Here is a 23,041-nt window from a genome sequence, read left to right as displayed (position 1 = left end):
ACTACCTCCAAAGGTAAGTAGGTGGGTAATAGCTGTCCCTGGTTCTGCCCAATACAGGGCAGATCGTTGGAATCTGCATGACGTGGCATGAGTTGGTTGGAATCTATGCCTTCATTGGCTAAAAGTTGAGTAATATTCAGTTTCAGATATAGACGTCTTCTCCTAAAATGTAAGGAAATATATAGCTTAGTATAACACACTGCCATCGCTTGTTAAATCTCTACAATCTCTACTTCCATGAAGTTTTCTACAGTTACAACCCCATTGACTACGTACATGTTTGATAATTGAAAAGGTCTCACCTCTCCAGCTCAATCTTCCGAGGGCAACATCCTGGTTGGACCAAGAAAGGAAGCTGTACTTTTGGCTCATAACCTTTCTTTAAAAAGTCTGATTTCACCAAAACCTCCGTCGTGGGGCCAAGTACTTGCTTGTCCAGATGTGACTGAAGGTTCGCTGGAACCTGGAAGCTAGTAACTGTGGAGGATATATCATTATAAAATATAGATTTTTTGGAAATGTTAATCTCACAGATGTAGATGGCTGAGATTGTTTAGGATTGATGACATGAAACCTGTGATTAAATAAAGGTTGAAGGGATAGTAGTAACCCATTTAATTTGTGTAGAACTTTGGTTACCTTTGGGCGTGTTGGGCTCCTCATCAGCTTGTCTCAGTAAGCTTTGGCGCACACTAGGACCTGCCCTTACATCCTTCAATAAGAATAAGAAAATAAAATGAGGATGGAATACCCAAAGATTAGTAACACGTAATGACACAGAGTACAAATTAGCGAACAAATATGATTTGAATGACAAACAATATTTTGGATGAGCTAATAAAGAGGTTAAAGTGGATATAGATCTGTATGTGTATTAGCGGGAGTTTTGTGAAAATAAGCAAAAGGGGTAGCTATCAGTACGCAGTGTGCGGAATTAAAAGTTAGTGTTATTATAGTGAGGACCGGTGATAGAAATGACCCTCTTACAGTACGAGTTGATATACGTGGAAAATTAGACAACAATCTGATTAGGAGCACTTGAATGAACATCAATAATTACGCAAGCGAAAAAAAAATCAAAGAGGACAACAAGGACTCACATTGAACAGTGAAGCCGCATTGTGGGTCAGGATATCCGAGTAGAATCCCCTCTGTTTGATAACTGGATACCTTCTAGAAGACATCTGGTTGTTGCCTGAGCTGGAGGCCACAGTTACTGGTGGAGGATGTGGGGTCACATTGTGATATATATTGTAAGAGTTTCCCCCGAGTGAATGCAAAACAGCTTTCTGTGTCTGATTCATCATCACGCTGCAAAAGAAAATCCATAAGGGGAAAAAAAACAGGATCAAAGATGAAAAGGTTGATAACACAGCTACCTACAACAGGGTTACAATCATTGATCTGCCGGAATGGATTGTGTGACGGTGATCCCAGTGCATACTGTTACTCTGAAAATCACTTTCAAGTCCTGGCAACCTTGAAGTGATTTTTTAATAAAAAATATGAATATAATATGAGCTCGGAAATATTTTAACAAGATATGGATTGATCTCATACCCATGAAACATAGTAAAACATGCATAAAAGTGTAGTATGCATAAGACAAAAGCAATCGCTCACTAACCAGAAAAAAAGATGCAAAGCATGCGATCACATGTAATTGTTATCCTATATATAATATATGTAGTATTTGTGTCTTATTAACTAGTGATCTGCTGTATATATATATATATATATATATATATATATATATATATTATATGGTAAAATATAGCAAATGGCAATGAAAATTTACAAAATGCATGAATATATACATGCTATATACATATATATATACACATACAGTTTATATACATATAATATAGGTAGTAGATAATATATACATAGTCTATATAGGATATATGCATAAATACACACAAACGCACACACGAATAACACACAGATGTATAAAGTAAATTTTAATACGAAAAACCCATTTACTCAAATAATTCTCTGTATAATGTTATTAAACGGCTTCTACTAACTTGTTGTATTACACATAATGAAGTATACGAATGCATATACACATTTCTGTAACGATATAGATGTCACATTACCTACTTCCCAGGCCGCCGTCCCCGTTTCTAGGGAACCGGACGCTAAGAGTTGTCCGGGAAACACCAAGTTTTAGAAGTGGAGGCGTGCTGGCCACACCTACAAATCAGATCATCCCGCCCACTCTCTACTTTCACTGATCGGTATGGGTGGCCTCGCAGTGCGTTGTGCGATATCTCCCTCTAGTGGCCAAGGAAGCACTTTACAGCAGTGCATCCACTGTAATAACATGCCCTACTTTTCATGCACTGCACGTGTTAGTAGATAATGACCAGCCTCAATTCTCCCAGTCATTCATAGTGTATGTGATTATAAGCATATAAATTACACCAACAATTTATGAAAGTCTTGATTATAGTATATAAAAAATGATACAGACAGACCCATAGGTATGCATAACAGGTCTTGTTTGCAAATGTACCATCTATATTGTAAAGTAACTCATTACAGCTGTGGTATAGCACTTACTACACAGAGGGTGAGAAATATTTGGCTCGTGACAGAGGTAAAGTTCCCGTGTCTATCGCATTCAGATTTTAGTTAACTTTAAAAAAAACTTTAACCCCTTTAGAGACCCCAGAGATCTCTAGTTGGAGCCCCTGCTGATATCATGACATCAGACTAAGTTCCCTTTTTTTTAATTATTATTATTATCATTTAACCTTTTAAAGATGGAGAAATTTATTTTTCCCGCAGATTTCCTTACCTGCCCAGACCGGGTCTATACAGAGAGGGACCCGTCCTGGAGCATCACCATTGACACATTTAAACTATGCAAAGACCTCCATTGGATCCAATTTTTAATATGTCTTCCGACCTTTTCTGATCTCTTCCTCCGTAGCAGTGCACACCTTTTTTTTGCTCTCTTGTCTGTGCCGTTACTCTTTCCTATATGTGGTTACCAAGACTCCACCAGTCAATAGACTACTGTTGTGATTGTCCCTCTTCAATCTTAGGGGGACCAAAGAAAACTTTTTCCAGTAAAACATTCTAAAACTTTTCTGGGGCATTATTTCTTTATACTCTTGTGGCTGGAGTCCCCAGTGGACACATCGGAGCCCCCTTTACTAGCCATTGGCAAATTAGCCTCGTAGACTGGGTTTCTGGCACGTGGAAAGGGAATTGGTTTTCAAAGTACTTCTCCCTTACTTGGATTTACATACAATGAATCATACCAAATAACCATTTAGTTGAAAATGTTCCTTTAATGAAAACCACACATAATACGGACCTCACTACTGAATGACGTGGACCGGCATTGATTCCTAGACATACATTGTGAAGCGTATACGCCATTGGGAAGAAACTACAGATCAATGCAATAAATTCTGGATGCAAAAAAAAGAATATAGAGGAAAAAAAAATCTAGCTGCATTCTAGTTATAAAGATGTGGCTTCCCATACTAACCCTGTACCAGGTATAAGCATAACGTGATCCGCTCATCAAACGTTGTCCACCGCTGAGATTTACCAGGTGGAAGAAGGGATTCATCCTTTGGAAAGTTTGCATGTTCTATCATGAGAATCAGAGTAATGTGGTCCTTTTAGTCTTTCCATCTTGGCCTTTTTCCCACCTAGTGTCTTCTACTCACCCACCCAGATGCGTTAATGTTTCTCCAAAACCCACCCATGCAATAATTTAATAGATCCCCATCTCCCTCTATATACACACAGGCCAAAGTTCAAAGTCTTCTGCCCCAGGTGGACACGCATCATCTCTTCTTATTTCACAAAAAGAGCAAACACTGCGAGTGGAGAGGATCTCTTTTACCCCCTTCACTGGTCAGGTATCAGTTTTACCCCAATAACTCCAGATTTCTTGGCCTGGGGGATCACAACTTGCTCAGGAACATCAGTAGCGCTGCATGAAACTCTTCCGGCCTGTCCAAGTAACATGCGTGTCCGGCCCCTTCTAGGGGGATGAGGGTGTGATTTGGCAACAGCTGCAGGCTCTCCCGGGACTGGCTGCCCAGGTTAGTGTCCAGTGTCCCATACACGATGAGGGAGGGCACCTGCGTGTAACATATGGAGCATGATATTAGCTTTATCTACCACGTCGTTTTACAAAACGCACCGAAGAACTCTGTGACAACTAGACAATGACATACCTCCCAAGTGTCAATCTTTAAGAAATACAGTGCTTCTTTGTACAAATTGTGTGTCCTAGTAGAAGGCAGATTTTGGCCTAGGTCGACTAGGACTATGCCTAGGATAGCAGGTTTGGTGGAGGCACCCTTTGTGTCAAAACCAGGGGACAACTGCCCTATTGGCTCTCCAGGGTACCATTTAATGGTCTGGTTGGGGTGATCAGAGACCTCCATTGTAACTGACCAGTTTACGCTATGCAGACTGTATCTGAGCACGGGGAGTTCCAAGGACTCCCAGCACTCATCATAAAGAACGAAGGCATGGCTGCGAGGGTTGGTGGAGGTTGAGGCATTGCCCTGGCCCAGGCTTAGCATGGCCGCCAGCCTGAATACACCACTGGTCGTAATTCAGGTCTTCTATACCGATGGAAAGAAAATGGGATATGACTTCACGGTACCTTTACCTATTCTGACCCACGGCACACTCAGTTTATACTATGTTTAACAATTTGACAGCAATGGCCACCACCAACAGGGACATGCTAATGCCCCTGCATGTACCCTGTATAGGACACACACCTTTATCTGCTGGTACTGCTGTGGTTTGAAGCTCTTCGTTCCTACAGGAGCAATGGGAACAAACCCTCGCAAACGATCCGGGTGCTGCAAGAGAACCGGTAGAGAGAAGAGACCACTCATGGAGGGAGTGATGAGGACGGGGTGGTGTGTGCTCAGAGCCTCCATGACATGCAGGAGATAATCAGTACGGCCTTTTTCGGAGGACATTGGCTGCGCATGTAGAGACTCCCCATAACCTGCAGGTAACACATTACAGAACACAGAGTAAGAACAGAACATGCACGGACTTGTAACAGTAAAAGCTTAGTTAGGCGTTCATTAATGTGCATTACTTCCTATAGCTCAGGGACTTAAAGGGGAATGGACTATCTGATTTTAGGTGATCTGTGGCAAAACTACCATAACTAATAAAGTTCATGTCCTCAAGTTCTCTTCCTTCTCTAAACCCATACTTTAAAAATTCTACCAGAAGAAGTAGTGTAATGCGGGGGGGATAATCTTGGAGTTATGACTCCTGCTTCCACGACCTTAGATGGGCTACGGTTCCTACAAAATTGGAAGCATGTCCAAAATGTCTTGGTATCTCCCCTTCAGCATACCAACACATTCTGGACAATGCTCTGCTTCCAACTTTGTGGGAACAGTTTAGGGAAGGCCTGTTTCTATTCCAGCATTACTGCGCCCCAGCGCACAAAGCAAGGTCCATAAAGACATGGTGGGATGGGTTTGGGATGGAAGAACTGGACTGACCACACAGAGCTCTGACCTCAACCCCATCGAACACCTTTGGGATGAACTGAAACAGAGATTGTGAGCCGGGCCTTCTCATCCAGCATCAGTGCCGGACCTCACAACTGTTCTACTGGATGAATGGGGAAAATTTGCACGGAAACGCTGCAAAATCTTGTCCCTGTCTGTGTAATGGTCAAGTGTCCCAATACTTTTGTCCATATAGCGCGTGTGTATACTGTGTATATATATAACTCATCTTATGTCTTCATCTATAAACACGAGCCTGTTGGTTTATTTAGTGCTCCAATCTGATCTGAGATTGTATTAGTGTGGGGAAGACACAGCAACATATGGGGTAACGTCGTATGTTTTACCTGGTAAGTCAATAGCCACAGCGCGGTATCCATGTTCCGCGAGGATGCTTAGCGTTCCCAGAGCCTCCCATGTTTTTGAAGTAAATGCTTGGCCATGTAACAGGAGCACGGTGAACCTGGATACATTAATGTGGGTTAGTGAACGGAGCTTGAGAAACATAGTGACATAACGACACCAAAGACATTAAGGGGACAGAATAAGGGGCGTCTGACAGTGAACTGGAGTACGGCAAAAATTATTGACAAAAGGGTTTGATTCACTAAATGGCGAGTTGTCGATTCCACTGCCCCAACCTAAACACATTAAAGCGGCATTAACCTATATTTTTAACCCTTAAGATTCAGATAGCATTGCTTTTTATGAAAAGTAAGCTTTCCACAGATCACCAGCAGTGTCCATAACACTCTGTGGGAGTTGGACTGGCGGATTGGAGGATCACACAGCGTGTACGAACACTACACCAGTGCTGGTGCCGATGCCGACGGAGAGATGGAGCAAGCAGCAGGTAACACTAAAGATACAAAATGTGTACACCTTACTTTTTAGAAACCTGCAGGTGTTGACCCTTCATAATGAATACGCTCATCTATATTCCCAAACTTGTATTTTCCCCATACCAGCCAGTGTATTCGCCAGTGAGTACACCTTCTCCACACTCCCATGCCCCCCAATCTCCCACCCACCCCACTCTTTATTGCACATTCTTCCCACTGCCTTACATGGTGGGCGAAGCATCTCATCTGCTGGTTCTTACCTCCTCCTGTACATTCTATTCCCAATACTGTAGATCCTCTTTCCGGATCTATGCCCGCTACACCTACCTTTTACCTGTCTGCACATTATTCTTTTATAATTTGCATTCCTGCACATTCTAATCCCAATCACGCACATTCCGCCCCCCCCCCAATATCCAGTCTATCATCTTTCCCTCTGGCACCTATTGCACTTTCCCTCTACATTCTTCAACCACTTCTATACATCATCCCCCCTCTTATTGTTGACGTTCTCCATTCCTGCACAATCAATCCAAAATCCCAGCCCATTGTGTCTTACCTCTCTGCCCCTTCCATTGCGTTACGTGGCATCGCCTCCCTGTAGAAGGTAGGCCATTCCCCTGTCAAGGTTGCAGTGCGCACTGTGATGTTCATGGGGTTCTGGGGGTCTGATCTGGGGATCTCTGCTTTGTGCCCATCTTCTTCAGGTTGTCCAGAAGGGAGAAGCAGGTAGAGAAGGACTGTAACGGAGAGAACCAGGACTAACAATACCAGCTTATGTCTGCCTAAACCCATGCTTGTACAGGTGAACAGCAGCAAGTAGTGCGTGTGGCCAGCGTGTCACACTAACCTTATTCAGGTTCCAGGTATATCTCTAGCTCAGGTTACTGAATGCCAGCTGGCATATGGACTGAAGCAGCGAAGATTAACAAATGCTATAATGTATCTCAAGCAGTGGAATGGAGCTGTGTGATAGCGTGTCTAGCTGCGTGTTTATGTAGCACAATTCCCTATATCCGCCCAGCTGCAGAGTCTGCTCTCTGCCCCAGTTTCTCCTCCTTCTCCTTATTCTCTCTCTCTCCCTTCCCTCCCCCTCTCCTTCCCTCCCCTTCTTCTATTTTGAATCCTCCCTTGTCTGGACTTGACAACATCTAGCCCCAACAAGCCGTTATAGACAGCATTTCTCAGCAGGTTCAAGCCACCCTTTCTATTGCAAGCCCAACGTCCATCACCCTCAGCCAGTTCAATAATCCCATTTATATTTTTTGTGTATAAATGAAAGTGCGGAGCTGGCTGAGGGTGATGGTACTTTTGGCAGCATCTGGAGGGCAGAAGAGGTCTGATTTAGAATGTTGTTCATAAGTAGCTGGACTACAATTCCCATCACTCTTAGGTAGCTTCTGCATTTGGCATTAACTTTTTGGAGAGGGAAATACCAGAAGTGTAGGGCCAGCCCTAGGGGTCTCTATCGCCCCTCCTGGGTGAACTTGCTTGCGCTCATCTGCACAATGCATGGTGTTTTCCTTTTTTTGCTGTTATGCACACACCTGCATCTCTAGAAGATGGACAGTGGTTGTTAGAGTTACTAGTGGGATCATGACTCTCAGGCATTGCCTACACACCTAAGTGTCCTTTATTAGGAGCGAGAGTCCCTCTTTGGGACTATACTTCCCTAATCCCCCCCCCATGTCCCTCTTTTGTAGGACCTCCGACTGCTTGCTGGATATCAATGTATCATAGTATTGTAATAAATAATGTTTATAGAAACAACAATTTTGTGTATAAATGACATTCTGTAAACAAAATACATTGTTCTTCTTCAAAATGCCTTCCGTTAAATAGTGATCAAGAGGCCACAAAGTCAGTAGTCCCCAATCGGATCCTGGGGAGGGGAGCCCAGAGGCCGGTGTGCCAGATGTAGGGTGATCACATTTCCTAACTGCCCTTCAGGGACGCGTACTTTGATCAAAGTTATGCTTGGGACTGGCGAAAGCGTATTTGCTAGTGCATTTTTCAGTGTTTATGCAATCACTGGCTACATAAAAAAGGTGATACTTCTATACATGGATATACATGGAATTATGGATTATTTAAGAGATTATTATTTAAAAGGGCAGTGTGAGGGATTAAAATGGAAGCCTTTTGAAGGATAACCATTTTCTCATGTTAAACAATACCTGATAAAAAAAAGTATAATGCATTTCTGCATTAATTGCTCTCATGATGCATCTTTTCACACTACCTTAACCTTACATTTCCCTTGCAGGAGGACATTGATCTACTTTTAACAGTGGTGCAGTAATTGTTTTCTAAGACCTGTTGGCAGTGCTGTACACGTAAGGTTGAGCCGCAGTGTTACTTGTAGAACACTAGGGGGCAATGTGCTTTGGTAACACCATGATCAGCTCCGGAAGACAGTGCTGTGCGTGTGTTTAACACTGGGGGGCAGCACTGTGAAGTTCAGGAACTGTTAACCGGTTGCTGCTTCCTGTGTGGACTTTAAGCTGTAGTGGATTCTTGCTGGAAGGTAGGTGCTCTCTAACAGGTAGAATTAATTATCTGATATATATCCTAATGCATGCAGAACTTCAGACATGCATACTGAAACCCATGGAATGATGTGCACCCTGCCTCAGTGTCATTATTGCACTGAGCTCATCATGCTTGGGGGGGTGTTATGTCATATACAGTGACAAGTACATTACTAGTATATGAACGGTGGGCTAATATTGCACCTCTTACTGTAAGTCCTTTCAGTGCATTCGTACAGTTTTTACCGAGTGGGTGGTAGATAAGTGGAATAAAAAACAAAATACTGTCTGCGCTTCTCACCCTAATAAAGTTGGCAACAAATATATAAACATAATATAAATGAGAGGTTTTGGTTATATGAATTGGCCAAAGCATAATTAAGCTCACCCGCCACGTCAAGGCACACTCTCAATAGGGTGAGATCCTACTCTCACCTCCTACATAGTGGGCACACAAAGCAGTTTATACTGCTACCAAAACCAAATTAATGTGTTGGGGGAGGTGCAATTAAACCTCCTCCCATTTAACCCCTGGACAGCAAGCTGCAACCAGACTGATGAGGAGCCAACAACCTCAAATATGTGCAAACAGGGAAAAGAAAAAATGTCGGTGCGCTAAGCTAGTCTCAGGCTCAAATAATACAAATGTATAATATGAGGCCTACCAAACAGTGTGAGCATGCTGCAAATACAGTGTGTTGGCTGTACAATGTATACAAAAAACAAAATACTGTCTGCGCTTCTCACCCTAATAAAGTTGGCAACAAATATATAAACATAATATAAATGAGAGGTTTTGGTATAAACTGCTTTGTGTGCCCACTAAGTAGGAGATAAGTGGAATAGACTATCAGCAGAAACGGTAGACGTTACTTTAAACTTGCATGGGATAGGCATATGGCTATCTTGAATCTAAGACAAGACCAAGGACTGATTAAGATCCGAGTCTTTACAGCAGGAATAAACGGCACGCTAGATGGTCCGAATGGTTCTTATCTATTCTACTTTAACATTGTAACAAACAATGCAGCTGAGGCATCGCTCAGGAACATACAGAATTGCAAAAATATGTACAGATGTATGTGCATGTATATATATATATATATATATATATATATATATATATATATATATATATATAGTGTAAATATATAGGGATTACTTATTTTGTATTTTTGATCTTAAGTCCAGCAGCGTACTCTAAGGATCATATATTTTATATACCCGGGGTGCAGGTAAAGCAGTAATCGTGGGCGTGTTCGCACCTGACTTTCTATACACATGCATGTACTGAAGTGTGTACACAGTTTATGCAGTCTGGCTCGCTGCCTAGATCTGATTTCTTCCTTAACCCTTCTCTTAGTCCCAGGAGTTCATTGCCCCCGACACACAGAGGCGGATCATGATTGGAGGGGGGGTCACGAAAACACTGATCCAAGAGGCCACCTACAATGTAATTATACTGTAATACCAGGACAAAGTAGAACTACTTTTCATTTCTACATTTCGGCCCGCTATTGTACATCCCTATTCAGCAGTGATCCCAGGAATCATATTTCCCACAAAGCTGAACGAAACCGAATATTCTTACATTAACAAGTGTTTGCCAGACAACACATTATAGAAAGAAACCTTTACATATGTCATAGCAGGGTACCTGCAAACATCCCCGTTTTAACTGTGTTTGTCTAGGACACACAGAGCCTAAATGCTTGTAAATGAGCTCAAAACTACCCTGTATCTGTACTTTGCTAACCGAGAGCTCAATGCTGCGGGAAGAGCCCTGCGCGGGACGTTTTTTTTAATCCCGCTGATTTTGTGACCAATACCGCTCCCACCCGCAACATGTGTGTCCAATCCCACCCGCTCCCGCAATGTGTGTGTTCCACTCCTGCCCCCTCCCGCCACGTATGTGTCCAATCCCTCCCGCTTCTGCCACATATGTGTCCACTCCCGCCCACCCCCTTACCTGAACTGCAGATTTCCCGCACATTCCCGCAAGGCTGCCTTCACGTTGCTCCCTCACAGCGTCTCTTCTCTTGTTCCGCCCAGGAACCCAGCGGAGTCACCGGAATTTACGTCACTTTATGTCACACAGGTACATTTTCTGACCGCCCGCTCCCGCCCCGCAACACCCGAAAACAGCCCGCACCCGCAAGTCCTCTACTGCAGGGTCACACAGAGTATGTGGCCCCACCCCCTTTAGGCCCCACCCCATTTGTCCCGGGATCCATGAAGGAAAATGTTGGTTAGCATGTAGTAGTAGTAGATATTGCTTCTTTCTTTATTCTTCTACATTGATATACATAGACAAAAAAAAGGCATAATGCATATATACACATATGCATTCCCACTGAGACACAACATCCTCACAAAAATATACACACAACGACCTCCATAAACATGGATCCAAGCTCCTGTGACTGCAGCCTGCTTGCCGAGGGTCCCGACTCTGAGCCTTGTCAGACACCTGGGCTTCCACTCTTACTGACTGAAACATGTGACTATTAAGGAAGCATTTTACAGGCTGATCCAGGGCACATGGCAGGAAGTGAGGATCCCAGGATACCTCTGCTGTAGGAAGAACAACCTTATGCGCCAAGCGGGCCTCCACATTTTGAAGCACAAGCAATCTATCCCTACTGTGCAATGTAGGCAAATACATAAATGACACGGCAGCAGGTGGACATCAAGCCGGGGCCTTGAGACAAATGCTTCTTTTGCCCTGTTGTTAAATGTGCATCTCAATATACATACCCCTTAACTAATTGTCTCTATCTGAGAGAAAACCAGCAGGGAGTGCTGACTATCGCAAAGCCTGGTGAGCCGTATTCTGCTGCATGATTGCTTCTCCATGCCGATGCTGAGCTTAACATAATAGAGATCATGATTTATACAAAAAAGTAAAAAAGGGAATAATGAATGCCATGTTTACCATCTCATAGAACCAGGTAGCACTGTTGACTTTAATAGATCCATATATACATCAAAACTTCCAAGGTCCTACTTAGATGGAACTTGTTGGCTCGCTGATTGATGACCCAAACGCACATTTACCTCTACACTTCCAGCTTTTTGTCCCCACAATTTGCTTGAGTCTTCCTGCCCATGAAATGATTTCATCACTTAGGTGGGTTATAGCAGGTGTTTTAAGGTTGGCATGGAAACAACGGAGACGACTTCAGGGCAGAGAACTAATTAGTCTTGGAGGTTTTGCTAACTTTTCGTAACTACCTCGAACAACTGCTCCAAGAACTCAGCTGTCGGTGGGTAAAATGGTCCTTTACTTCTAAATGAAGTATCTCCAAAACAGTTAAGTTCAATGAGACACAACAAGGAGAGAGTGTACTACAAGTAGTTTTAATTATGTAATTGTATCAATTTATTGTCCCTCACAGCTGGAGACATGGCTGAGGTGGAAGTCAAAGAAGGTTCAGTGAAGGTTTCTGGACAAACATTATTTTTCCGTGAGGCGGTTCCACTGCAGACCTCTCCAAAGCAGCCCCCCGTTCTCTTGCTGCATGGAATTAGATTCTCGTCCTTAGACTGGTTGAAGCTAAACACTATCCAGAAACTGGCAGCGGCTGGACACCGTGCAGTAGCCATAGACCTACCAGGTGAGAGGAGATCTTGAGACATCAATTTCCAACAACTTTGCTATTCTTAAATTACCCACTGGGCACTTACTGCAGTGGCTCTATATTGTCTAATAGCGTTTTATGTGCCTTATCACATGATGCTTATAAACATAGACCCAGGCAGATAAGAACCGTTTGGCCTATCTAGTCTGTCCAGTTTTCCCAATGTAAATATTAAAACATTGCCTTATCTTAAATTCAGAATAACCTGTTTCATTTCCCTACCCAACTCTTTAACCTCACTCTCCTTAGGTCTGGGACAGTCCAAGGATGCCGTGGCTCCTAGTCCACTGGGAGAGCCAGCCCCAGCAGGATTCTTGCAGGAGGTGCTGCAATCCTTAAACATGGTACCTGCAGTGATCATCAGCCCCTCCCTCAGTGGCATGTACTCCCTTCCTCTCCTTGTGAACCAACCACAGAACATAGCAGCCTATGTGCCAGTTGCACCCATCTGCACAGACAAGTTCCCTGCTCAAGACTATGCCCGTGTGCAGGTGAGAAACCTCTAGAGACCTGAGAATGGTACATATATTGACCAGTGAATTACAATGACAAGTAGACATACAGTTTAGTGACCTTTTTAGTTTGTATGGCTTGTATTTGTATAGAACAGGACAGGTAAAAACCTGGGTCAGCAACTGGAAGCCTTTGTCTGAAATGTAGACCTTGACATTCTGCTGATCTCTGACCCTGCAGGTACCCACTCTGATAGTGTATGGGGACAAAGATGAGCAAATGGGAGAAGTGTCCTTACGTAACCTGAAGAACCTACCTAATCACGAAGTGCTGTGTATGAAAGGGGCCGGTCATGCCTGTTACCTGGATGACCCAGAAACCTGGCACAACGGGCTTCTACAATTCCTCAGCAATCTAAAATAAGAGGAACCTCACAGATCGCACCGTTTTTCCAATCAGACCAAGCCAATCATAACTATAAATTAGATTATAATTAAGATGCTTTGGGTGGTATAAGGTTTACATTATGGTAGTAAATGTGAAGAGAAATAAACTGTGTATGAAATAGAGGGTGTAATGACTGTAGAGAATAGATGCATTGCTTAGATGCAATATACTTTGTGTTGCATTTTCTATCGCATCTACGCATACGCAGTTATTAAATTTATGCTAAAAGCTCTTTTGTTAAAACACAATGTGGCGTACACCACTAATTTTTGTATACATGTTTGTAACCTTTTGGTAATTTTTAGACTAACGTTTATACACCAAATTGATCGGAGTCATTATTTTCATGAATGAATGAGTGAGTTAGTGATTGAGTGGATGAATGAATGATGAATGAAACTTGAGTGTTTGGGGACAGAAATGGGACATGCAGGCTGTTTAGGGGCATAGGTGACACAGCCAGGCTGATTAAGGGGCAGAGGTGCTGCTTGGGGCAAAGATGGCACAGACATGTCTGGGGGAACAGGTGGCACAGACAAGCTATGTGGGTGCAAAGGAGGCACGTTGGGGTGTGTGTTTGAAGTTTGGGTGCTACAGGCCAATTTTCACACAAGAGTCGTGTGGTTTCTAGTTACGCCCCTAGTGTGGAGTGTGGGCACGTGAGCTTGACCATGCAATAAAATATACGGGGTTGGTGTCCAAATATTTCCAGGACTGCTTTTCATTATCTGTTAGTTATATGATACTGGGTTTGCTAAGCAATTATACTGTATATATATATATATATATATATCATCAAACATTAGTAGAAGGAAATCAGCTTTTATTTAAAACCTGGTTCAAGGGAAACATGTTTTGGAGCAGTTACATGACAAATAACTAAAATAATTGTATGGACTGAACTTAAAAGTAGCAAGGCTTCAATGACGGAGGCATTTGGGAAAGTGCTGGCAGGTGCTGGTCCAACTACTCTGCTGGAATTAACACTTTCACAACAGAACGCTCAATTTGAAACACCTTTCCTGGTACTGTTGAATGCCCAAAAACCCTTCCCTGAAATAATTGTTCAATCATGCAAACTTTTGCCGCGTTCTTTTTTTATTGAAGCGCTTAATTGTCATGTGACAGAAAAGCAGATGGTGGAGGTTTGTTGCTGTAGAACCTGAAAAGGATATTTTATGTGATTAAACCATAAGCAGAAATATTAAAATGACTGATTTACTAGAACTTATTTGCTGATATTAAATGCGATGGATATGAAAATAATTATCTTTTTAAAAAATTATGAACAAAAAGCTATTCGCCTTTGCACTTGTGGAAGGTCTTCTTAGTATATGAGTAGGTGCAAAAAATTCTACGTGGGAGCTCAAAAAACAAAAGCTATATTTTTGTTAAAAACAGAAAACAGGTGGCTTAAGTATAAAATTGTATGTAACCATTCCGTTGGTCACTATGTTGACTTTCAGATGAAGACAGGGTTGGAGATGATGGGGCGGCCCTGGCACTTTAAAGCCAGATGCCACCTGATGAAGTCATTTGCATTTACAATCTGCCCCTGTAATGTGTGTCTCTGCCAGCAGCCCACCGGGCATTCACCTTTTGGGCCAGATGGCCAGTCCAGGCCTGGATAGAAAGAAGGTATTCAAAAGCATTTTGCGGTTCGACATTAATTTTACAGTTCTCTCCAAGAAATGTACACGTTATATAACAACTGAAGACAAGATAGTCCCATCGTGGTAGCAAAATAAAGGAGCATTGATTGGTAAGATAGATTTTCTGAGAAAATATCTTAAAATGTGCTTACAAGGATCCAAGAAATGAATGCCGTAGAAGGAATACATTGTTTCGCGATTGTATTGCTACAAGTTCATTTTATATGGAGTTTGGTAAATATGCCTACAAAGCATCAATCATTGTTACCCAAAATAATATAACCAGATGCTCCCATGGCATATGGAGAAAGTGGGTTTAAGTACATATATTGCCCATTAAATGCTCGGTATATTTTAGAAATTGCGTTTACATCTGGAATAAAACATGCGAGGAAAAAATGCAAGCAAACCTGTAATTCAAATCTATTTATTGAATTATTTATACATAATTATAGGCAATAGTGCAAACAAAATATTAAATCTGGCTGGACTTTCTTTATATTATTTATAGTAATAAGCTTTGTATGTATACAGTATAAGGATGTTTAGTAATCTTTACAGTAACAACCACATTAATATCAGGTTTTCCAATATAGTGCACATCATTTTCATTACTGCTTGCAACACGACATCAGCCAACGCATACAGTTCTTGCTGTGCATACATGCGTACGGTCATACAGTATGTGTAATAAAGCGCCTTAGAGGATCTGGACAATCAACCTCAAAAACCGGGCTCAGAACTGCAGCAGCAGGAGATAACGGAGACGCGCCTGACTCTCCTTATACACCAAGTACTCACTCTGGCCGAAACGTGTATTTTGAAATTTGGACATTTGGATGGGTTGTCCTAGCGGAACTACAATCTTCCGCCCGTTCAAAATCAGTTCACGATCCTTAGACGGATCTGCAATAGAGAAATGGAGACAAAACCCGTGGGAAAGGTTCAATGGCGAAAGACACAATTTATTTATATTCGAATTGTCCATGTTTAAAACGTTTTAATTGTTTCAAAAGTATTTCCGCTTACAATATTATATAAATGTGACGGAGCTGGAGAGGACCGAAAGCAAGCCTGCTACCCACAGATTATGGGCCCTGTCTCCCTGCCCTGGTGAGTGGGTCTTTTGTCCTCGCCTGAGACCCCAGTACTGGTTAGTGGGGCCGATACCTCTTGCCAGCTCCTCTGCATCCACAACTCTAAGAGCGACGGAGCTGTGCTCCCCGACTGAACTGGTTGTAGACCCGGTTTGGGTCTGGCCACAGTTCAGTCTTCTTTTTAAAGGGTAGATATATGATGGAACTACATTGCTGGGCCAGACACAGACCCCCCCCCCCCCCGAGATTTGCAGTCTCGTGGGTACTTGCCCACATCCAGCCTGGGCATTTGGGCCGTGGTTCCTCCTGTGAGGGGTAACTTGTAAAAATGCTGGTTAAAATGTACAAAGACTATCTGCTCACACCATGGGAGGCCCCTTCCATAGTCATTGTTTCCCTACACCTTAAGTTAGTTAGTTTTTAATTTGTTCTAGTTTAATCTTGCTTATCTTCTGTAATTCAATTATGTACTGATGCGATTGAGCCCTTTTGTTCTGTTGTTTAAAACCTGGTTGTTGTCTTGGTGTTTCTGTGTATAAATATTAAATGTTCATTCTTGCTGTAGTCAATTGAAGGTAGTTGTGTCTGACCCTAACTTCGGCTAAAGGGGAAGTGTCATCAACACAGCTTTCAGCCAAACTAGATCCAATTAACAAACCTTTTGTTTGTCAGTGTAATTGTTTTGAAGACATTTAATAGAAGTTAAGGCCTTTGTCTCAGTATATGGCACAACTACCATAATCTAATGAACTCATCATTCTGCCCTTGTGAAGATTGCTCTAACCAATTAACAATCATTACCAATTTAACAATGAGAAGAATCATTTAAGATACATTTCTCCAAGGTATACACAAAATGTAGGTTTATAAATATATATTTTTAATCTGTATACCTATATTTTTTCTTTTGGAGTTAAATCAGAGAATAGATTTATTTCTCTTTATTCTATTTTTCCCTGTAGCTCTTACCTGGTTCGGTTAATCCACGCGCCACTACGCTGTCGTAGCCTTCAGGGGGGGCGCGTAGAGACGGGTTATCTTGGGTGATGTAATGCTCCTTACCCAGGGCCACTTCATTTAAAAACATGATCCCCAGGTTCTTAGACGTCCGTCCAACTGTAAAGCAACAAAATTCATATCAATGCCTTTAAGATAAGAAACCGCACAGCACAGTTTACAGTAGCAGAGGCTACATTCACATCTCACATTTCAACCCAAATCCCCAAATAAGTACCCCGCAGCGATAACCTTACCATAACCTGCTGATTTACTGTTCTCAGAGGCGAAGTATATACCCCGTCCCACACGGCCTCCTGAATGGGGCATTATGCGGAGGCCAGTTTTCAGAATTGCAGCTACCACCGCTATGTTTGTGCCGTGCCAGAGAAGACGGCGGTTGTCGATTTCTCGATGAGCGCTTAGTCTCTCTTCCTGTGGAGAAAGGGCCAGGATTTACAGTAGCGCAATAATAGTATTACCATTGAGTTATATGATGGTTATTAACTGAATAGGAAGCTGGCGGAGTGACGTAGTTTCCTCACTCATTTCATTTTACATTATGAAGGGCCAATCTGTCAGCTTCTGCTCCAAGAACAGCTTGGACGGCCCATATGTAGCATACCTTAATCAGTGAGAGATCTTAAAATTTACATTACTGATTCAACTATGCATTATGCAGGGCCAGTTTAAACCTTCTTGAAGATACATGTGCCAGGGATGTCCCTTTGTAATGCATAATTTGCATTAAGTCTATTGTGGAAAATATAATGAACAGGAGATCAGCATTACGAGAGAGTACAAAAAGTGGGGAGCAAAGCTTAAAATATAGTATGGGATGGGGCAACTAGTGTTTCATCTGTCCATAGCATCAGTGTGTGTGGGAAGAGACCTTAAAGGTATGTTAAATCTGTATAAGCCAAAATATAGATAAGCCGTTCAGTTTATATAATTAGACACCACTATACGATATGAGAAGATATAACGTCACAGAGTGACATCAGAATGATGCAAGGCAGCAAACCCAAACTGACTGGTTATTGTATAGAGTCACCCCAGACTGGTCTCAGGAGTGGTCTACACAGCAGCATATTGGGGATAGCGGTTTAACTTCATTGCAACTGGGACAGCAAAATATCAGGCCACTAATCTACCCGTCAGGACTTTCTTGGTAAACCTGGACAAAAAGTACAAACCATATGCAATAAGCCTAAATCACCCTGTGAGTATGTAAAACTATATGGTTGCTTAATTTGTATACAGATTGTTGCCATGACTACCATGCTATAGCATAGAAGCCTGTTTCCAGGTTACCTGTGATCATGAAGACGCCATATGTGAGACAAGGTTTTGCTTCTTGTCAGTCGCACTCAGCTATCATATAATAATTTATGTTAAAAATTAATCATTAATTATGTAAAAAAGTGCATCATTAAAAGTAGTATCTATAAAGGCTGCTAATTACGCGATACATTAATAGTACCTTTATATTCAGGGTCACAAAGAAGTAAAATATGATAAACTGATTTTAATGGGGACAAACCTCAGGCCCCAGGCTACCGCTGTCTGAGATCGAAATAAAAGCTGGACAAGAATGCAGGAATGAAATGATCATCTTGTGACCATGAAAATAAAATTAACATCTTGAACCATCCTAACCCTAAGGGAATTATTTAAGCAAGAGAGCTGCGGTTTCACAACCCTCCGAATGTATTATACAGGACCAAACCCAGAGATCCTTTCTTGCAACGAGAGCTTGGCAGCGAAATATTTTGAGCCCTCACTTATTAAACTATTCATTATGCAGGGCCAGCTCAGGTAATACACCCAAGGGTCGGCCCTATTATAGGGAAATCATTGGGTAGAAACTGCTGCTCACTTGCAAACTAAAACTGTGATCTCACACATCAGCGAATAAAAACCTGAAAACCTGTTTAAAATGGCCTGCCTATATTTTGTTTAAAGAAACTTACCACTGTATAGGCTCATATGGAACATTTCACCAAATATATATTTTCTCAGGATTAATTCATTTTGTGAAAATATATATTTGGCAAAATGTACCGTGATTATAAAGTAGAAGATCAAACAAATCTGACATGTTTCCTGCAAATGAAGCATGTAGCGTTGTTTAATTATGTATGAGGAGTGATTAAAATACAGAAACACAAATTGCCTTCTAAGTAAGGGAAGAAGTATATAAAGGAATCATACTGCTCACCTCGGTCTCTCTGTTAACACACCACACATTCAGAATCTTCAGCCGATGATAACTGCAGCTCGTATTCTCCACATAAGTTTGAATGATCTAATGGAGACACAAGAAACAGTGTATATACACATAATATTCATCTGCACACATCCCAGCATCGACTTTTGCTAATGGCGCTTAAGTTTCACCTTGTATTCCTCCACTGATGGATCCAGGAGGCTGAGTTCACATTTCAGGAGCTGGTAGTCAACGTCCAAAGGATGTGGGACTTCAGTGATCTCTGCTTCCCGTTCCTGCTTTAATTTATCTGCCTGCAAAGTCTGAGCCAACTCAATGTCTGCAAGGACCTGCCAGAAAAAAACCGAGGAAATAGAGAGAATGAAAGGGAGATACGGTCTGCATAAAACTGGAAGACAGGGAAAATTTATGTGACATTAATGGGGCTTTGTAAGAAGGTATAGGTTGAAACTTGGAGAAGCATGTCCAGCAATTAGTGGACTACTACCATTAAGCCAGGCTCCTTTTTCCTCCCTAAAAAGCACCCCATAAAGCAAATGATTTGCCTGGCTTTACAGGAGATCCAGCAGTGAGGACTGGCATACAAAAATACATGTGAAAAAGTTATGGAGAGTAAATTAGATGCACAGAAACAAAGAACATATAGCAGGTATTCACTTAGAAACAAGATATGGTACCAGTAGCATGTCCTTCTTGGCCTGTAGCACCTCCAGGCTGTCAATGACTGGTGGAGTCTTCCTTCCGAAATTATGTGGTATGATGGTGTAAAATTTGGAGGTCAGCTCGCTCAGCTTTTGTTTGCTTTCATTTCTATCCAATGCCGCCTGGAGTTCTTCCAGAGCCTCAAAGCCCTTGGCTATCTGTGCCTTACTCAGCTTGCCTAATGGCATCTTCTTTATATCTGCAAGAATTAGCAGTCTCATTTGGCCCTGGGTCATACTGTCATTCTGTATATATCTCAATTAATTCTTCAATCCACTACTCTTTATCTCGGTCCCATGTGAATGTGGACAGTGTTATTCCAAGACATCTTACTGATTAAACTAAACACAACACAAGGCCTGCACAGACCTTGCAAGAAACTCTCACTGGGTTTGACCCTTCATATTGCATGTCGACATGTTCAGCTCCGAGGTTACCGATTCCTGGTGTTTTCTAACATCCTTCTGTTTAGAGTCTTATATTACTGTTTCTTTACATACTCTCATTGTGTCCTGAGTAACCCTACCTAAAGGTTGTAACTTGTCCTTCAATGTGTACAGAAAGACTCTTTATGTTGCATCCCAAACTGTCTTATCTCCTGTTATCCCTCTCATATAAATTCTCAATTCTCTTCAGATTAATTGTATCGTCACTGCCCTTTAATCCATAAAATCTATTTGTTTAATATTATTGGTCCTCCCTCATCATCTTCTGGTCTATCCGGCTAACTTCTTTCCTCAACCACGTCTATACCTAGATTCATAGTCTGCATGGCATCCTTGAACATGTCAGAGCTAAAAATCAGTGTCATCAGGTCTTGAGTTGGCTTGTCCAGGGAGCAGGGTTTCACTTTCTTACATACTCCATCCACTATGTCAACCTGTCGAGTAGATGCAAGCAAAAAAGAAAGTGAGAGGGCCGAGGTTAAATTGGGATTCACAATATTTGCGTGTATAAAATATCCTTTAACCCTGAATGAATTGATATGTAATTATTACGATGGTTCTGTTGACTATTCCATATCTAGAAATGTTACAAATAATCTAAATTGAAGATAACCCCCTTTTCTAATAACTATATTCATCAACACCAGGAAACCTGCTGCTTTCACCTATCACTGGGCCATATCACTGAGCCATAACTCAGATTTAGATATCAGAAGAAGTTATTGTGCATGTGTTAGATCACTACACATGTGAAGTTATAATAATATAATGAAACAAACACCGGGGTTTTTTTATCAAAATTTATAATAATGTAAATCAAAAAGTGGCATAACTACTCTGGCTGGTCCCCTAAAACATAATTATTCCACAGGTGGCCTTCATCAGTATATCCAATGATCTGCTTAAGGTCCAACCATGGTACCTCCTGTGCTCTGACAACAGCTTCCCCTGCCTCAGTATCGTCATCAGGCTCCACCTCGATCATTGTGTACTTCCCAGGGTGGGGTGTAAAATCCCCTCGCTGTGACCACAAATTCTTTGTTTTGTCCTTAAACTTCTTCTCAAAATCTTTTTTAGCATCATCCAGGTTTGTGAATGAAGTCAACTTGGACTGACCAACCTCTCCCTAGAGATAACATAGAAACATAAACATAAAAATTTGACGGCATATAAGACATTCAGTACAAGATCAGATCCTCCAGAAACCTGGTGGAACAGTTCCAGTATCAGTTAATTCAGTAAGTAGAAGTATATGTATATAGAGTATAAATGCTAAGAAATACTTACAACGCGACCCCAGCGAGTCCAGCAATGGTAATTTCCATTCTTAGCAATGAGTTGGATTATGTAAAATTTGTTGTTATTACTTCCGATATTAGTCTGGTTCAACATACAATCATAATCTTCAAACACCTGTTGTATAGAACATTGTATTTAGACAACAGTACATTGTGAGAGACAGCAATAGAGACAGCACTATTTATGCCTCTCGTTACATGTTTACATACATGATTAGCCTTTGATGACTATGTTATGGAGTTACATCTTTTCCAGTTTCTGGCCAGCATCATGGTTTTAATACAACCGCCTCAGCTCTGTTATCTAGGTACTTCTGCAAAAAGTCGGTTGGGGAGGTGGTGCCGCTGATCTGAGGTCTGAATAAATGACGACCTCAAATATAAGATGAGGTGGTTTTTTCAGATGACCTTTTCTTAAAAAAAATCTCGAGCAAATAGGGTATTATCTTGTATACGTTGCAAATAACCTCGCATTAGGTAAAATATTGTACTGTCTGAGTCTTTCCTAACAGTTGGATGTCAACATAAACAAACAAATTTCTCCTACCGCTGGTCTAGTATACACTGGATCTGTGCGTAGGCACCACTGGTTTCCATACCTACCTGGCAGTCACCAACATGGCTTAAAGAACAGGCTGAGTCAACCTTGGCCTTTCCTTTCTTCCCAGAGGAGGCCTTCAAGGCGTGAATGGTACTTTGAAAGCGATCTGGGGCCTGGATGACTTCTTCATTCACCTCCTCCTTAACCTCTGCTTTCACCTTGGCTTTCTTGTTTTTTCCTGCACTTTGGGTCTTGGCTGCTGCTTTTCTTTTAGGAGCCATTCGGTGCCCTTATTCTGGAGATGGTGAAATCAGGTATAATTAAAATAAGAGAGGGGTGCATCAACACCTATATATCACCTATCCAGAAGTGAACAGGTACACATGGCAGGACAGTCAGTAGAGATGATTCTGTATAAAGTGTAGTAAATGCTGTTACAGAATAAAAAAAACATAAATGTGAATTGATGATGAGGGAACACATGTTGGGCCCTGGAGCTTTGAACAGCACGTGTTGTATGTATTCCCGAGCTTACATTTCATTCCAGGTGAACACGCCATCCCGTCACTGAACCATCACGATTGCCTGACAATGGAGCTGTGGCTCAAAGACGTCAATGCAACTAACTTGTTGACATGGTAAC

The 23,041-nt window shown here is 41.8% G+C and overlaps 4 protein-coding genes across 5 annotated transcripts in view; 1 reads left to right on the top strand and 3 right to left on the bottom strand.

Annotated features, from left to right (window-relative positions):
• The window catches only part of LOC149285423 (dynein axonemal heavy chain 1-like), a 37,038-nt gene extending 35,734 nt beyond the window's left edge, over nt 1-1,304 (bottom strand). The window contains exons 1-4 of the mRNA XM_089495360.1: nt 1,101-1,304; nt 640-712; nt 303-477; nt 6-162 (exon numbers count right to left, since the gene is read on the bottom strand). Coding sequence (XP_089351486.1) covers nt 6-162; nt 303-477; nt 640-712; nt 1,101-1,304 — 609 coding nt within the window. The remainder of the gene's footprint in view (nt 1-5; nt 163-302; nt 478-639; nt 713-1,100) is intronic.
• A 2,625-nt stretch (nt 1,305-3,929) lies between these two features.
• LOC149285422 (protein ABHD14A-like) lies at nt 3,930-7,159 on the bottom strand. Its single transcript, XM_089495359.1, has 4 exons — nt 6,924-7,159; nt 5,870-5,985; nt 4,764-4,999; nt 3,930-4,109 (listed from the first exon to the last, which is right to left on the bottom strand). The coding sequence occupies exons 1-4, from the start codon at nt 7,157-7,159 to the stop codon at nt 3,930-3,932; spliced, it is 768 nt and encodes a 255-aa protein (XP_089351485.1).
• Nucleotides 7,160-12,301: 5,142 nt separating this feature from the next.
• LOC149285421 (putative protein-lysine deacylase ABHD14B) lies at nt 12,302-13,412 on the top strand. The gene is made up of 3 exons (XM_089495444.1): nt 12,302-12,512; nt 12,786-13,027; nt 13,230-13,412. The coding sequence occupies exons 1-3, from the start codon at nt 12,302-12,304 to the stop codon at nt 13,410-13,412; spliced, it is 636 nt and encodes a 211-aa protein (XP_089351570.1).
• A 2,412-nt stretch (nt 13,413-15,824) lies between these two features.
• LOC149285420 (protein mono-ADP-ribosyltransferase PARP3-like) lies at nt 15,825-22,679 on the bottom strand. Of its 2 annotated transcripts, none has more exons than XM_089495437.1 (10): nt 22,461-22,679; nt 21,847-21,972; nt 21,482-21,685; nt 20,867-20,993; nt 20,089-20,312; nt 19,582-19,740; nt 19,403-19,489; nt 17,439-17,616; nt 17,155-17,301; nt 15,825-15,994 (listed from the first exon to the last, which is right to left on the bottom strand). In XM_089495437.1, exons 1-10 carry the CDS (start codon nt 22,677-22,679, stop codon nt 15,825-15,827), a joined length of 1,641 nt encoding a protein of 546 aa, XP_089351563.1. The 2 variants fall into 2 exon arrangements, with proteins under 2 accessions (XP_089351563.1, XP_089351564.1); XM_089495438.1 differs by having other exon boundaries at nt 21,491-21,685.
• Nucleotides 22,680-23,041: the final 362 nt, after the last annotated feature.

Source organism: Sceloporus occidentalis, unplaced genomic scaffold (genome assembly GCF_023333645.1).
Source record: "Sceloporus occidentalis isolate IW3139 unplaced genomic scaffold, rSceOcc1.0.p SCAF_79, whole genome shotgun sequence".
In the NCBI taxonomy this organism is placed as follows: Eukaryota; Metazoa; Chordata; class Lepidosauria; order Squamata; family Phrynosomatidae; genus Sceloporus; species Sceloporus occidentalis.
Note: the sequence above shows the minus strand (reverse complement) of the source record. Positions and strands in the feature narration are given on the sequence as shown.